This window comes from Ambystoma mexicanum, chromosome 2q (genome assembly GCF_040938575.1).
Source record: "Ambystoma mexicanum isolate Mex_15411 chromosome 2q, UKY_AmexF1_1, whole genome shotgun sequence".
NCBI lineage: Eukaryota > Metazoa > Chordata > Amphibia > Caudata > Ambystomatidae > Ambystoma > Ambystoma mexicanum.
This window is the reverse complement of record NC_090924.1, coordinates 81,553,811-81,571,975: the sequence shown is the minus strand read 5'-3', so window position 1 is coordinate 81,571,975 and position 18,165 is coordinate 81,553,811. Positions and strand designations below refer to the sequence as shown.

The 18,165-nt window shown below is 43.0% G+C and overlaps 1 protein-coding gene across 4 annotated transcripts in view; it reads right to left on the bottom strand.

Annotated features, from left to right (window-relative positions):
- The window catches only part of RAB11FIP3 (RAB11 family interacting protein 3), a 945,045-nt gene that overhangs the window by 155,801 nt on the left and 771,079 nt on the right, over positions 1 to 18,165 (bottom strand). For 3 of the 4 annotated variants that reach the window (XM_069646893.1, XM_069646894.1, XM_069646895.1), the window contains one exon: positions 12,933 to 13,070. In XM_069646893.1, the coding sequence (XP_069502994.1) occupies positions 12,933 to 13,070 (138 nt within the window). Of the gene's footprint in view, positions 1 to 2,698; positions 2,874 to 12,932; positions 13,071 to 18,165 lie in introns of those variants that run through there. The other variant, XM_069646896.1, reaches the window with a different exon arrangement.

Genomic DNA, 18,165 nt, shown 5'->3' with positions numbered 1-18,165 from the left:
CTACCGAAATAAACGTATTTGAACTTTAAGTCTATGGAAAATGAACTTGACTGCCACTTTTCCATTTTTGATGGTCAGTGTGCTCAATTTAGGGAGGAGAGAAGATTACAGTGTTAGGGAGGAGGTACATATTACAAGCATGATTGATTTGTAAACTGTTCATTCTTGAACTCAATGGCACTTCTATGGGAAATCGCACTTTCAAAGAAGAAAACTAGTGATTAGGATGCTTACGCCCACAAGCCAAGAGTGGCTGGCAAGTAAATGGAGGTTTAGCTAAAGTTGGCTTCAAACATACATACAAGCTGGGGCATAGCTGGATGCCTTGACGAATCACAAGGCTGTACTACGTGAATAAAGAAAAAAAGCAAATAGCTAATTTTAAGCATTTGCCATAGCAGGGTATATCTGCCTATGGGAATACATTTGGCACTTCGCCAATATTTCTGAAATCAAATTTTTATGTTTGCTAAACCGCTTTCAAATGTCTTTACCATATGAGTAAATGTGCCCATTGTCCAAAATATGTGGACTTTCCAATTTTTGATTCCCATGGTTGAACCATCAAGAGACAACATTGCATTTGTTTAGGACTTCCAATTATCGGTGTGCTGGTGAAACACAGTTTCTTGTGATAAAACAGTGGCATAACGCATTAAGACCTTTGCTGGACATCGTATTTCTTAGGCCAGTATAAATGTATCAATTAAAGCACTGAGGAGGAAAATGGAGGATTTGGAGGAATCCTTACAGCTGGAATTAGCCTGTATTTTCTAATTAATGGCTTTAGATTGCTTTTTGGACCAATCCTTTAGAAGCCATGGACCTATGATAGAGTTGAACCCTTTCAGTAGGTTTAAAGCATAATCCCACCTGACCCCGGGTTCAGCAACCTTGACGGCACTAGTTGAGTAGAACAACACACACACACTCAGCTGATTGGTGGTAGGTTGTTTTACTGTTCTAACAGTGATCAGGAGATGAGTGGGATGATGGGACTGCATTTAACTACATCATTACTGATATTTGAGAAACACACTCCTGATATTGGGAACTGCATATTGTTTAACGATACTATTGTTTTAATTAATATACCGCCCCTAGTAGAGAATATACAAAAATTCTAAACAAAAAGAGTGCATTCTTAATATGTTCCCATTATGAGTAGAAAAAGACACCTAGTTCCAAGTGTAAATGCTTGTTATGTTGGTGATAAAACTGTAGTGCTAAATGATGAACACACAAAATGTTAAAACATTATCACGCAGGTTATTGGCTCCTAGATGCCATAAGAGGTAGACTCACAACAATATTGCTGTGCATCAGTAAACCGGGTAGGTGGTCAGGGGAAGTTGTTTCTCTTGCACTAAGCACAGAGATCCAACTCTCTCCAGGTCCTTGTGTCAGGTAAGGCACTATTGTCTGCTGCACAACCTGCTACTGTCTTACATAGGCAGTTAGACTGCTTTAGGGAGTAAGTCATGATACTTTCCCAGGTGACCTTTATCCCTCCACATCTTTCTTGGTTTCTCTCCTGTCCTGATTCAGGGCCTCAAACCACTCTTCCCTTAGGGCATCCACCTTTCTCTGCCCCCTTCTCCCTTTTTCTTGGTACATGATGCCACGAAATGGACAAGTTAGTTTGTGCATTAAATATGGTGACTAAACCATACATAAGAGGCACTGGATTTTATTACTGGGGCATTTGAGGCTGCACGTGGCATATAATAGCAGTACATGTGGTGAATACATCTTGCATCTGTGACACTGGGTGGTAGTACCTGGGAATTTGACATATGATAGAAGCAATGGAACACGTGAGGCTGCACATTACATGTGGTGATTATAACAATGCAATAACTGTCAATGGAAGACGTTTTTGAGGCCCTAGAGGTTGAACTTGGCATATAATGCCAGCTCCTGGTTTTGTCAGGCTGCACAACATCTAAACCAAGTCCCCAGCACATAGATGAGAAAAGAAAAAGAAAAAAGGTAGGTGTCTCAAAAAGGTGCAATTGGTCGGGTATGCTTCTGCGCAATCCGCACAGTAAAAGGGACTAACTGATGGGGCCGGGTGGTGTAATTAAGTTGCAGGTCTGTGCATACGCCTAGCAAATGTTTTGTTCTGCTTTTCCAATATGATGCTATCCCATACCCAGACTCATGAACACATCCTAAAAGAATTGAGGAATGAGGACAGAACATAGGGTATTTGACTTAAGCAGAATCTATACTTTTGTAACAATTCTACTGTATCCTTGTTGTGGTCCACCAAAACCACAGGACATTTTCTGTTGATGATAGCCTGTTAAAATCGCTTTTCTAATGAACTATCTGTGTTTACTTAATTCTTTGTCATTACTTGGCTCATAATTTCTAGGCAATCTCTTTATACAATTTACAGTGTACAGAGGCACTTATTTTGGGAAACAGTGCCTTCTTGTGGGCTGTTCAAACACCCTAAGCAAGAGATTAGTGAAACCATGTGCTTACACAGGTATCATAACGTGATTGATAGTTACCTGAAAGGACCAATTATATTCAGATTTCCCCACATGCAGAAAGGTAATATGGGGCACACCATGCTTTTCCAGCATGTCCATAGAGAAAGGGTTGTTACCCAGGAAAAGCTGGTGAGCCAGATTGTTTGTTAAATAAAGTGTACAACAGCACACAATGACCAGGCACACCAAGGAAATAACATTGCAAGTTTATTAACCCAGAAATTCCTGCTGAACTATATTAGAGTCCCCATCTCCACTCTGCAGAGGTTACAGCAAACCAGGGTAACTTGTAATCACTGATACTGTATGACAGGGCTGCGTGGTCTTGCCGACATACGCCTCTTGTTCAGCAACATTCTAGTGGCATCTCTTCAAGAGAAAGAATATTAAAAAAGTCATTGCAAAATCTGTACAGGATGTGGCTTTCTTAAGAAGTGTGTGTAACAATTGCTTTAATAGCATTAGGCACCTCATCTTTGAACAGTACCACCTTGTTGGGAAGGGATCCCAACAAAACCTTGAAAGGACAGACATTCTGGGTAGGCCTTCTGATTGAAACCAATGGTGTTAGGATCAATTTATTACATAACCAATTACATAACCAATGCCCGTAGGAGGAATTTAGTACACGTGTCAGAAGGCCTCAGACTAACACTTTAAACTGTTAGCCCATTTCCTCAAGAAAACCCCAGCAGTAAGCTAGTATCTTTATTTTCAAAGAAAAGTAAACTGCATCAGTACATGCTTTATAATGGCATCTATAAATAGACTTGCAAGCCTTTCACACCTAAATAAAAACATATCTCAACAATATAATTATGTAGTTTGCAAAGCTATAACAACTCACCATAACATCCAAAGTTTGAAATCATTCCACTGTGGAGGTTGATAAAAGCAACAGAGCATGTTGTGCTCACCCTGGCTAGAGAGTGGAATGGATGTTCCCAATATCTACCAAGTTATGGTTCATAAAACACACATTGCATCAGTTTCATTCTCAGTAGGATCTCCAATAACCAACCTAAGATCTGACTGCAGCCTAGCAGCACTCTAAAGCATAAATAATGATATGCAGCATTGTTTTAAGTTTCTCCAACATGCGCCTGGCAATTAGCCAGCCCAATCACCCTGTTGCAGTCCAGAGGCAATGCTTATGCACTGTGCCCTTTTCTGTAATTCTTTGTGCATATTAGAGTAGCAGGAAACATGTGCGTGGCCCAAAAGAAACAGACTAGCAAATAGCAAAAATCGTACCCAGATCAATTATAGTGACAGAGTAGTTCTCAGGAACGGATGGTTGGGTCATTCTATAGCAGAACTCGGCCCAAGTGTGTGTTGGGAGGCTCTCATACCAGGGATTACAAATTCTAAAATCTATAGCTGCAGAATGCAGAATCTTTACAGCAGCATTAGATCCAGAAGCAAAGTTCCCCAAGTTCAGAAGGAGGGAGTGTTGGGATGGAAGAGTACCTGCCCTTCAGGAGTTCAAATCTATTTGTAAGATATATAACCCATAAAAAGTGCTGGGAAAAAATGAGAGTTCTGCTCAAACTTCACAAACCGGTCAAAAAAGTAGATTATGGACTGGATTACAGTATAAACAATATGGCATTTAATTAAGTCGATATGCTTCTGGGTCATCTTGGTCAGATGTTCTAATCCAGTTTATACTTGAGTCAAGCCTTCATCCAATAGCCAAAAAAAGTGAATTACCTCTAACAAGAGTTCTCAAGTGAGGGTGTCCTTCCTGATTCATAGGCAACCCTTCCTAATGCCCCACATCCTCGAGAGGATTATAGGGCGAGCAAGGACACACGACACGTTATGCATATGGTGCCACAAACAGATTTATTAACTCTCTTCAGGGAAGGGGTTTGACCAAACTCCTGTAAGATCTGTAAGATCCAACAACTTTGTAAATAAAAGTGTAAATTCAAGTTTTAAAACTACTCTTACAGGTCCCCTTACTCTTATTTACTCTTACCTTACCCTTCTACAAAGTAAATGGTGTGGCCAACAGAACCTTTCAAAACCTAATCTAAATGATTATTTTATACTAATGGCTATGCTTTAAGCACAAAATGTTCCAAGGTTCAGCCAACAACAAAAGAGCTCATAGATCAGAGTCTGAAATGTTCAACCATAAACTACGTATGCTCGGAGGGCTCTCTGGGGTTTGTTCAAAACCCAGACTCATCTTGTCTTCTTGCTTTCACCAGCTCTCTGAAGGCCTCTCACAGATATCCATTTATGTGGTTCCTTCTTTGAGGCTTTCTCTTAGCCACTGGCTTCTCCAGTGTCCACTTTGCTCATTACACTCTTTGAGAATTTCAGGGCTAACAGACCTTGGGTTTCATTAATTTTCAAAATAGGTCTCTCTCCAATCTTGAATTATATCAGCTTTCAGAGTAGGTCTCCCACAGATCCTGGGTTTCCTAGCATTCACAATGCGTCTTTCACAGACCCTGGGATTCATTAACTCTCACAACAGGTCTTCTCCCTGACCTTGAGTTTCATCACCTTCACAGTATCTCTTATGGGTTTCCCAGCATTCAAAATAGATCTCTCCAAGACCTTGGGTTTCCAAGCATTTATTTTGAAGGCTATTTCTCCCTAACCTCCCATTCGGGGTCCTTTTCAGGTGGATGCTATTATGTCACCCTCCTGCCACGGGTCTCTAGGCTCAAGGAAGCACTTCATCTTTGGGTCTCTTCCTTGGCATAGGACGATCCACTAGGTTCCATCTCTCGTCCATCAATAGGTCCTCTTGTGGGATAGCCCCCTTCTGCAAGCTAGCCAAGGTTTGAACTACGCTTTATTAGGAAGCAGGGTCCTGTGTATGGATGGACCATTTGCAATTGCTCCTGCTTCCATTCAAACTCCGCCGCCATTACCCATTGCGTCAAGGGAGCATCAGCAAGCATTTCCGCCTTCTCCTTCTATCCCCTGGTTTTATTGTGCTTCCTTAAAACGTATATATGTTTTAGCCTTTTGGATTATTAGCTGGGGCTATTGTGATGTTGTTTTCAAGTTAATGGCAAGTTAATGGCATGCCTTGATGGGGGAGACGAGAATATGGAATCCAGCTCCTTGCACCCTCTGGGAGGCACATCTGGTAGATGCTGGAATAACCCAGTCCCTAGCAGCTTGCATCCTTCACATAAAATGGAGAATTCTAGAAAATCACCACCGTTTTTAGTTTGAACATTTTAAATTTAAAACCCAACTGTTTGAAAAACACGCATATTGTTATACTTTTTTTAAAACATCTTTTGTTAAAACATCTTATTCCAGGTGCATTTCTTTTGTGAATGTTAAAGTGCTTTTTCCACTGCTTCGCCTTCTAGCATCACACTTGTGCCATCCTATCTCTTCCCTCCACTGCTGCCCCATCCAATCTCTTTCCCCCCATTAGCTAATTCATGTTGCCATCCCATAGCCATGCATTTTTCTGGAGGAAAGAGGAACACACCATGATCCCCTTTATCCTACCCTATTGAACCCTGCTTCCCTTAAAGGCATGGGACCTTCTTCCCTTAGTATGGGCTTTTGATCCATTCAGTCCCCACTCCTGGCCACAAACTCCAGAGTGTAAAGTCCTGCCTTTATTATGTGGCCTGAGACCGCAAATCTCTCAGACACCCACACCCTCATTGCACCATTCAGCAATACTGGCATCTGATTCACAGCCTTCAACACCTGCCACAAGGTAATCTTGTACTACCCCAGGGTGGTCAACATGTTACCCGGCATCACAGTCATTGCACCAGTGATAAATACCATATTGGCCATGACCTAGAGTCTTTTAAACTCCCTATCTGGTGGAAGCGTAGGGAGCACAGTCCATTCCCTTTTGGTTGGTTTGAGAGCTATCAATTGATCCGCCAACGGGTGGTTAAAGAAATTGGACTGGCCACCACTAACAGGTATATATTTCCTCAGGGTATTACTATTCAGGGTTGGAACAAACATGTGTTTCCCTCAGATGTCCATAATGGGGAACAATCTCCAAAAGTCAGGAAAGGCTAGTCCTACTGGAGTCTCTTCTGCATCATGTCCATGATCTTGTCCTAACCCACATATTCACTTTCGCAGGACTGTTGGCAACTTTTTTGGCCAGTGCAGCTTTTAACGCTACCACGAGCACCAAATAGCAAATGTATGGGTCTGAACAGTTACCTGTGAGATGTCCTAAATGTGTAGCATGTCCTTAATTGGGAGACATACACACTCTAGGCCGAAAGACTGGCAAAATATTCTCTTGAGAGGAGGAGTCAGAAAAGACATTGGGGATGAAGGCTGGAACTTCAAGACCAGGCGTTCACCATTTTCTGGTAGAGGTCATTAACCACAACAAAACCTCAAACAGACCTCTAAGCCAGTAAGTCCAGGTAAAAACTTGTAATAGCCATAAAGGGTTTGATCAGTAGAGAAGCAGGCACTCCTTACATTAAATGGGGATCCAGTTCAGGAGCGGGCTCTAATGATGAAATGAATGTTATGCTCCATTGTCTCTGGACGTGCTAGTATACAGCAAAGGTGTGTGCGTTCTCAAACCCTGGGAAAAAGGGGTCACCATCCGAATTCCAAGAAGTATTCTCAAAGAAATCAGATGAATGAGATAGAAAGGTGACCCTTTCGGTTTATTGCCCACCTAATAACACATCATGAAACAGACTGAACAAACCAGGCACAATTCAAAATCAAGGGTTTCCTGTGCTGTGACAGAGGATTGGTCAAGTTCAGAACCATGTGCCATTGTAATGGCTTCATCTTCAGTTTTTCTAATTAAAGGGCATGAATGCACAAATCCCAGAACTATTTGGAACCACAATGCTGTGTTGAGAAGGAATTCAAATGTGAAGCACAGGATTGTGGATATACAATGCCAGTCCTCGAGGACTGGGGCGAGAAAGAGGAAAGTCTGCCCGAAGTATAGTAGGACTGTTCCAATAAAATTACTCTTTGGTAATATTGATGTTGCAAACCTTCTTTGGACTTAGTAGCAGATCCATGACAGCAATGGCATCACAAGGACTCTAACCTCGAGAGGCTGCTGCTGCGCTTGGTTCTACCTGTCTCGGGCAAGCGGGCAATTACAAGTCGTGTATTATCGCAACTAGCATCTCGGCATCCCCTTCCAGGGTGCTAATCATTTTAAATGTGTTTTTTTTGGCACACAGGAAATGGGGGAGAGTTTGCAGGATTCTGTGGGCACCCGGGGGGACAAAGGTGATAGGTGAGGAGGGAACAGGGAGGGTTATCTGTTCTAAGAACAAACAAAATGAGGGACACCCAGAGATGCACCTCTCCCCCGGGTGCTAATGCAGCTCTAAAATGCTGTTATTTGCTATTTCTCCGGGGAAAGGCACAAACCCATCAGAAAGCCGGGAACACGAGCAAAATCCAACAGTAACCACCTTTGTTCGACACCATTTACCAAGGACAACCTCTTGGTTAAAGTTGTATTCTGTTTAGACGTTCGGAATGAAAGAAAGAACAGTTCTTAGGTCCACCTTGTCCTTATGAAAGATAAAAGGATCTTCTGAAGACTTTGCTTGCAATCCTCCCACTCATCTGCCTTAAGTACAAGCAATTAGGAAAGCAGTTTTCCATGTCTCCAAAATGATCATGCATGCACAATTGGATCCACACACCCCTTTCTTCCTTAGATGACAGGTAATTGTGAAGTGTGTAGCACTAACCGAAACACACTCAGATCCCACCGTGAGAGAAACACAGAAAGGTGAGGCATGTGCTCTGGTAGATGACAAAAGGAAAAAAAAAACCTTTTGGGAAATAAACCTTCCTGTGTAACTGAAGCCACAATCTTCGTAATAGGTGCTGGAGGCTGCAATCCCATGGCTACTGAAGAAGAATGGTAAGTTCCGATGCAGCAGTATATAGGATGGCAAATGGCAGAACAGGGTATTTCTAGCGGAAACAGAGCCACCAAGGAACCAGAATAGCAGGTGAATAGAACAGAACTGAGGAGTCAGAAAGACAGGTACCAGACCAGTGTAGTGTTGGATGAGAGCAACAGCAGGATAGACAAGAATCAGGTAACAGAAGGATTCACCAGCAAGTATCAGACCGCTTGAGTAGGCATGAATAACAGAAAAGAATAGAGAAATAGAAAATAGTAGACTTACAAAGTCTTTGCGACGCATTGAGACTTATTTCTGTCTGCTTTTACTCAGTCTTCAGGATCAGCTTTCAGCATGTCAGTGCAAATTTAATGATGTAGGTATTTCGATCCGTGGCAAAGGCGGAGGACATCTTTGTATGGAATATATGATATGATGGGTTATTTATAACGTGCTTAATACCCAGAGGTTTCTAAGCGCAGACCCGGGGATCGAACCTGTGTTGCTCGTGTCATCTTGCTTTCAAGGCGAGCACGTTGCCGCTGAGCTATCCTACACCGATGATTTAGGTGTACGCGATTATGCGGTTTCCAACATTGCCATAATGACCAACGTTGTGAAAGAGGAAACATGACAAAAATGGAAAACAGATCTTTTGTTTTCAGTCAATGCTTTGGGTTGTGCTGGTGTTCGCTGGCTGTGGAAAAAAAGACCTATCGGCAGATTCCTATTTGCAGCCCAACATGTCAGATCCTGTTAATAGATCATGTTACAGGAAGGGAAGTGGATTGGCTCTTAGTTCTGGACCTGAAGGTATGTGACGAGCAGTGGCATCAGACTCCTGTAAAGGCGAGCCATACAAACTGCCATAAAGCAGTAAGCCTCTGGCACTATCAGGCCGTTGTAGACTCTCTTGTCAGGAAATTCGACTGTATTCTTTAGATTTGTGATCCTTTGTTCGATCAGAAACACATTGGCTTATCTGGTGTCTTGAAGTATTCGAGCAGCATCTGAGAATGATTGAGCTGCGTTTTCCAGGTCAAGTAAAAGATCCACCAGGGTCTGGACTGATGCAAACATCTCCTGGGATGGGGCTCCGTGAACAAGCCATTCATCCAGTAAGAAATAGCTGTGTATGCCTTTCAGGCACAGACTTGGGGGGCCACTACAGTCAAAATTGTTGTGAACACTTAAAGAGCTGTATTCAACCCAAAAGGGAGATCCGGGTTGTGGAACTGGTATTCCTCCAGAGAACAGAAACAACTTCCAATAAGGCTTCTAGATTGGGACATGTAAGTATGGGTCCTTCAGATACACTGAACAGAGTCAGTCCTATCAGAGAAAACAGTGCAGACATCAAAAGAAAAAAGGTAAAGTCAGTAGTGGTCTCCATGTCATCTTCATCTGAGAATATACCCATGCCTGCCCAAAGGCATTCCAATTTTGTTGTTATTTTATTTATTTATATACATGGAGGAACAATGCTCTTGCTCACAAAATAACCTACAATAGATACGAAATCAGATATGACAGTGAGCTTCTTACAATGGGGTGAGTTTGAGTGACAGATGAGAGGTAGGTTAAGAGGGTAGCTCAGAGGCGAGGAGGCAGGCTTTTAGTTTGGTTTTGAACAAATCAGTGTCTTTATTTCAAGGTTTTAGGGTTTGATCCTACGCAGGTGTTATACTCTAGTCTTGCGGTCAACTGGTAGGTGGTTAATTCACTCTTAATTAACATTAAAAATTTCAACATCTCACTCACACTGTCGAGCAAAGCCACATCAGAAAAACAAATCTTCCCTAAACTTGATGGTAGAAGACGAAAACATGACCAGTAGAACAGATGTCAGAAAATAAATGAAGGCCTGGAAAAACTGCAGCAGCAGAATGAGATTGGGCAATGGGGATGTATTTCTGGGTAATGTTTATGTTCTAACAACCTATTGAGGGTTTCATTTGGTTAGTTACAAAACTGTGTGAAGTGTCTACAAAGTGTTCTGGGTTCCCCCATTATGAGGCCTGGAAACATGCCAGCATGTCAATCGAATATTATGAGCTTTGATCAATTTCAACTACTGTGATGAATCCAGGGAATTTGTCCCTTTTCCCTAAGGGGAGCCACTCCCTTTGGGACTAGAGATGTGAGCCTGCTCCACTTAACAACCCAGAGGGGACAGAGTAAGTGAGATCTCAGTGGGGCGACACCCCCTTAGGGTAAACGGAATACCCAAATAAAGCCTTTACCATACCTTCCTTTGGAGTCCCAAATCTTTGTTGGATCTATACGGGTTGAGCAAAACCATAGTGTACAGGACTCTTTAAAGGTGACTGGCTTGGTTTCTGACCCAGTTCTGTTTGCACCTACCCGTGAAGAAAGGGACCAGTGGTGCCACTAAGGAACAAAAGAGCCGGGACACAGGCAGAGGTGAAGAGAGTCAGCATGAGGGCGAAACACAGAAGCCTGTATTGAAGTGTAGAGGACGGGGTGTCTCCGAGGCAGGACCACGCCGACCAACATCCTGTCATTCGCAGGCAGGAGGAACCGGACGCCGAGACCCATCCACGCAGACATCGGAGTGATAGTTGTGTGACGAACGGAGAAGCCGCCTCCCCTTAAAAGCACTGCTGCAGGAAAACCGGTATGCAACAGACCGAAGGAAGCGGGAGGAGGGCGGTGAGGCATTGAGACAGCCTTCAAGGAGATGAGCCTAAGAATACCCCATGAGGGGGTGACACCAATCAAAGAAGCAGATGGCCAGATAGCCCACAAGGGGCTGAACTTGAGAATACCACACGAGCCACAGAACACCTCAAGAAGTAAACGCCAGAACGCATCCAGACAGCCTGAGGGGCCAGATAGCCCACACAGGACAAATAGACATGAACCAGAAACGGAGTGAAGAATTCAAAAGATCAGGACTCATCTTTACTGTTGTTGCAAATAACAAACAAGTGCAGAAAACCAGCTACTTCAATGTAGCAATGAACTTTTTGAACTCATTAGAGTAACTTTTGTGGCCCGAGCAACATTCTTTAAGAGGAGAGGAAAGACCTAAAGGACCCGGTTTTTGAACTGTAACAACAGGGCGGCGCCTGTGAGAGAGAACAATTGGGTGGGGGTCCAGAAACCAGCCACCAGGAGCCAAGTAGAGCGGGAGTAAACTTACTTGGGCTACGATTATGTTGTTTTGTTTGTTAGTTGCAGGGATAGAGCATAGGATAGAACAGGTTTGGACCAAGCGCAGAATTTTGTGAGACATCCTTACAAGCACGAGTTGTTATTTTCTTTGAAGTTAGGGAAACCATAATCATAGCTATAGGGATTGTTTAGCCCATTTCATTTTCCTTTAATAAAACATGTTGAACCATGTCTTCTTGTCTGTCTCCGATGTCGGACTTACCACACCACTTAAAAAAACAAGCTGTAACTAATCAGTAACGTACACCATAATGAGAGCACTTCTGGTAATGTCCTGAAGATTGTCCAAGAAGATTACAGAATGTGATTTCACACAAAACTGGCTGCTTGCACAGTGGAAGTGCTAATTATATTAACTCTGAGGGACCAGCCTGCACCTCCCACATACTAGCTGCTCATAACTACTACAGCACTATCAGTCACTTCCACATGAAATAAAAGCCCTTATATACTACGCTCAGTAGAAGCCAATAGTTATTCCCATAAATGGCACTACATTGTCGAGAAGAAAGTTACATCATATTTCCCCTTTGCTAATAGGCTAATGAAAAGTTATTGACCTCAAAATTCCTGCTTGAATTACTGTCAAACAAAATTCCAACTGCACTCTGCAAATTAAGGTTTCTATAAGGGGACGACGTTTTGTGTTTTTGCAATATAAATTAAAATCTTATGACGAATTCATGGCATTTTCTTTATAGTTCAAGATGTTCATATAATTTATTGAGGTTTTACACCTCGAGCAGGCCTTAACGCGCCAATGACAAATACCCATAACAATAACAGACACAAACATATTCTCTACAAAATCTATTGTTCTTTATTCCGATATTTGTGCAAAGTGTAGGTTCACAGACAGCAATGAGGATAGGGCCTCAAGCTACCACGGTTTTGCAACAGTTCGGCAGCTTCCAGCATTAACAAAGCCTTGCAGTGCTAATACAAATATACATGGGACATCTATAGGAAATAACCCATCATTTAAACAGGCTATATCGAGCTTATGGGGAGGAAAATGCGGTAGTACAAATGTAGAATTTGCAAGGTGCTTAAGTAGATTGATGATCTAACGCAAGGTACATTCCTCACCAAAGTACACAGAGCTTAGGTTCAAGGGCATGGTTGTTTGGACTGCTTAGTATTGTAGAGCATATAATAACAAAGTGATGAAAGGAACTTGAAACCGAGCAGCCTCTGTATTCATAACCCAGTTGAGAACAGGACCATGAGTTAGGGCAGCCTTTCACAGCACTGGAAAGTTTAAGTCTGATTTTCGATTCCTAGAGGTGTGAATAAGGAAAACAAAGAAGCACAGTGCAAAGTGTGAAGTGTGTCTGACTAAAGCCTGCCAGTTCAGACTCACCTTCTGGGAACTCTCGCTTTCTTTTTGGTGCTTGTGTCGCTCACAGCTGAGCTTGTCCTCTGCTTTCTTTTTACATGAATGAGCCTCCTTCACTTCGCCGGCAGAATCTTCAGCCTTGTCCATCATCCGTCGCTTGATCTGCAAAATACCAATCATAATGTCCATGAGATCTGATAAATAGCCCAAGAAAACAATCTCCTCTGATTCAAATACCACAGCTGTCAGAATGAGACATTTCCCTTTTTTTTAAAGGTTTTTTTTTATTAAAGATCTAAACTAACAGTGCACATGCACTTTCAATATTTAGATATTTACTCAAGTGGCAATAAGTCCAGATGCTCAAATGTATTCACGTCAAGGCAGTATATTTTGAATACAAACATGTAATTCATAAAAACGTACAATGGTAGTTTAGTCCATATAATTTTAAAACAAAGATATACAATTCAACAGCCATTGGGGTGGGGGAAAGAAGAAACAGATGTGATAAAGTTGTTCTTCCACACGATTACATCTTCGTTATAAGAGTTTAAAACTAGTCAGAGAGAGTCAATCAACACTCTTGGATTTTTAAACTTCTTTAATTGTACTTTTTTGGATGATGTTATATGAAAAGTTAAAAGTGGGACTCGGTGGGAAACAAGTGGCTAGATCCTGGGGTACAGTAGTGGAAGGAGGCGGCTAAGGCAATAAGCAAGAATTAACAGCTTCTGAAGATGGTTATTGTGACATGATTTGGGAGTGGATACGTCAGAAGGGAACAGAGACCCCCTCCCTACCTGGGGAAGCGGACCTACCTGGAGTGGAGTGGGGGTAGGCCCAATCCCTGAAACCTCCTCATGTACCTTTAATGAAAATGATGGTACCACTTTCTGTCACACGATACCTCTTAGTACATATCCTGGCCGGAATTCACTCTTTTGTATTTCAGGACCACAATTACGAGAATACCCAGCGGCAAATAATGAGAAAAACAAGCAGCGAGAGAGAGACGCCACATGGCACAACCTGCACAATAATACAAGGAAAAACCTTCAGACAAAGCAGATAAACAAACTCAACACAGCGAAATAAAAAGGAAAATCCAGACCTGCATCACACGGAAGAAACAGCAGAGACTGCAACCAGACCTCTCTGCAGGCAAAGGTGGTCAGGCTAAAAGGGTTTTTTAAAAGCTATCCTACTGGATGACCCGACCGCTGGGGAAAGAGTAGCCACAGATTGGTCCAAAGTGTTTGGGGATTGGAGGAACCAATGAAATGGGGGGGGCATACCCAGGAGAAGTATAAAAGGAGAAGGGATAGAAGTGTAGGGTGTGTGGGTGTGGTCAGAGGGAGTGAAGATGGAGTGAAAGACCAGGTGGAGGACAGATGGTGTAGTGATTAGAGTGCAAGTGAGGTAACTGTTGTGAGAGAGTGGTACCATTTGTAAGTTTGAAGTTGTGAATGGGAGTGCGTGTGAGGGTGGGTGTAGCAGGGCCGGGGATAAGGAGAGGGGTTGGGTGAGAGTAGAGGGTAGAGAGAGAATGGAGGAAAGAGGGAGTGAACACTGGAAAGAAAGAAGGAGAGAGTAGGAAAACGACTGGAGAGTAGGAAAACGACTGGAGTGGGTGAGAAAGAGCAGAGGAGGGTTGAGTGAGACTAGAGGTAGGAGAGAGCTCCAGGAATGGACAGATCAGGGAAAGGAGAAAAGGGGTGTCTCTTACAATTACAAGAAAACCCATGATTTCCATTGAGAAAACCTTCACAGTATTACGATAGGGACCCGTTAGAAGAACTCCGAAGGGAGCCATATAGGAAAGGCTACAGCCTTTAGACCCTCACGTATGGGTTTTCCGGTCACTAGCTGAAAGACCAAAAAACTATGGGATGAAAGGATGCCCGGATTAGTGAGGAGTGGGCCCAAGGGATGTTGATATAGGGAAGCCCATTAGTAGACCCTTTCTGCAAACTGTACAAACTGACCAAAGCAAAATCCATAACTTATACTACTTGTGAATCAAAACCTTGGAACCATACTTTGGAGTCTGGGAGTTTGTACTGCCATCCGTGACGTAATTAAAAGGCGAAGGACTCTGGTGGGGAGCTCAGAAGGATTAGGTTTCTCCTGGGCTGTCCAAAATCACAATGGGAGCGACAACAGAAATGATTAAATGAAAGAACCTTAAAGCAGCGCCAGTAGGTGAATCAAAAGACCATGTGAGGTAAAAGACAGAGCTAGACACCTTTTCAAAAATGAAATATTACCTTCATGATTAAGGTACGACTCCATAACCCTCCCTCCTTCACAGGTTGTCGTAAATCCTAGTTCTGAAGGCTGTTCTACTTTGCTTTACATTGCAAAGCTGTTGCTTTAGAATTTACAACAGCATGCATGTAAGAATGCATCCCTCTTCATGCCATTCCAGGAAAACCTTCTCTTATGTATACCCTTTGAGTGATCCAACACCCATTTTGATTAGCTTTTACGCTTAGAACTCGCTAGTGATATATGCAAGAGGGGGACAGCAGGACAGGATGAAGAATGATTCTATGTCAAGACCGGAGGCTCCCATTATGCTTCTCTTTCTTTTATTAATTTATAAATAGAAAGCTCAGCAGCAAGTGTTTATGCATCTTCCTGAGAGCACAGGTATGCGTGGCAGACAAAAGGTGCATGAAAAACACAAAGAACTTAGAAAAACATGAACAATAACAGTGGGAATCCGAGAAATACTCAATTTCCCATGGTGCTTCAGGAAAGGTCCAGCAAGGGTCACCAACATGTGACCTAGTCCACCAATAACTAGATGTCCATATAAACAGTCCTGTAAATTATGTCACTTCCTCTTTCTTGCTGCTCACAGCAAAGATAAGTACCTTTTTTATCTCTTTGTCAAAAAAAATATAGAATTTTATATTTAAATAATATTTTAATAATTTTGAATATGTATTTACATATTATTACTGTATAATTGGAATATACGTTCCGCGTGTAGCCTCACACTGCATTTGCCTTCAATAACGTTTGTTTTGAAATACCTGCGTAGTGCACTTCCTTGTTTCTGTCAGTCTCAGCGATCCTCCACGTCAGCTGCTTGGTTGCCGCCGGAGGATCTCCGCCAACTGACAGGAGCCCTCGCGTTCGCGAGGGGCCCTGCCTCATTAGTATTCACTGCTCTGAAGTGCACAGCCCCCGGCTCGCCTCTTCACTCATGCAGAGCCCGGGGAGGCCGTGCACGGAGAGCATTTCTATCGTGGTTACCTCCCGCGACCCCTAAAGGGAAGCCTCTGCTCCCCGAGTCCTTTTCTCTACAGCTGGCGCTCGCTTGTCATTTCCGTTGCTTTTACAACAGATTTTGAAAGCGAGCGCCAGCTGCAGCTACGAGCCACCTTCTTTCTTCTATTTTGACCAAGTATATACAAAAAAAAAAAGAAAACGGAAAGAAAACAAAGGAAGCCTCTGAGGACAAGCTCCACAGAAGGGGGATTTTTTTCCTTTCCAAGACAGCAAGGTACCGTGCTCCACAGCTTCTTTGCTGAAATTAAGTGGGCTGAGAGAAGGCTGACTGTTGCCCAGAAGGAACATTTATATTTAGAAAAAAAAAGAAAAGTGCAATTAGATTTTGTTATGGCAGCTCAATACTTCCCTCAGGCAAACCAGGATTGGTCTGATAATGAGGAGAAAGAATATCAGATAGATGAGGTGGCAATGGCAGACAGCCTCAAAAAGGTGCTGGGATCTTCAGTGGAGACCAGCATCAAGAAGGCAGTATCTCAGATGTTCCTGCCTGTCCAGCAGCGCCTAGACAGTATGGAGGAGCATCTACAGGAGACCTCCCCCCGCCAGGGAGAAAGAAAACTCATAAAAGAAGCACCTTATAGATGGGGGATGTACACCGGCTCGTAGGAGCAAAGACTCCATGACCCCCCCCCCCCCCCCCCGAGCCAGCCTACACCTGCCACCGCTGCCGTCTCAGACACCTTCTACAGGCTGAAAAAATCCTTTATGAGCAGAAAGGACACCCCTTCCCTTGAAAGACCCCCTTACCCCGAGAAAGAAAGTTATTTTGTATTGTGGTGGGAGGGCTAATACCACGTTCCTTGGTCTTTTGAAAAACTGTTTGCCTACATCCTTAGATCACCTGGGGTAACGTTGTTTTACAACGCTCATCTTGGTACATTTACAATAATTGTGATATCCTTTTGTGGGAATCTTCTTTGCAAATTGTGAAAATCTTTGTATGATGGAAAAGTATTCCATTCTACTACAACGAGCAAGCACTCGTATTTCTATTTACTAATCTGCAGTGTCATTAGGAACTACAGTTCCCAGGAGCACCTGCTGCCTATTTCCTGATACGTCAGGCGCTTTCAGCGCCAGCGCTTTCAGGGGCAAGCCGGTCTGCGCCGGTCCTCGCCGTCCACGGCGTCCGGCGCAGAAAACGCTGTCGGATATACTGAGAAATACATCTTTTCTCTTAAAACCAATTCAAAATGAGCCTCCTTCCTTTAAACACCTTGCTCCTTGAGCAACAAAAACTTATCCGCCTTAACAAAGCCATGATTGCCACCCGGCTTATCCAGGATAGAACTCAAAACAGGAACAAAGAGGAACTTGCAATCAAAAGAAAACAAAGAAAAGAAACCTTTAGCCACTCAGTTGTCAGCTACACCCTCCACAACAAAAAGTAGTACTGATCTAAAAATCTGTCTACTTAATACAAGATCCTTAAATAACCACGCCCAATGTATCCATGATAGGATCATTGAGGAGAACATTGACATCTTCTGCATCACTGAAACATGGCTCGCTGACCCCATAGGCCCTACGTGCGACGTTGCTGTCCCTGATGGGTATGTCATTTACTACACCAATAGGGAAACCGGAAAAGGAGGAGCCGCCGCAGTTATAGCTAGAAGCTCCATTGCACTCTTCCAAGGCAAATCCTTATGTGGTGGATGCAAAATGATTCACCTCAAGCACCTGCCCACTGAAAACAACTGCCTTAACTTACTTGTAGTCATCGACCACCATCTCCCACCCTGGAATATAATGACAACTTTACACATCTCCTAAACCTCCTGAAAGGCCCAAATTGTGCTACATTAGCGGTCGGAGATCTAAATAGATGGTACGGAAATCAGGCTGACAAAGAGGCCATCTATCTAGAAAGCTCACTACTAAACATAGACTACACCATCACAAATAAAGAACCAACCATGAAAAATGGTCACCAACTGGATTGGATAAT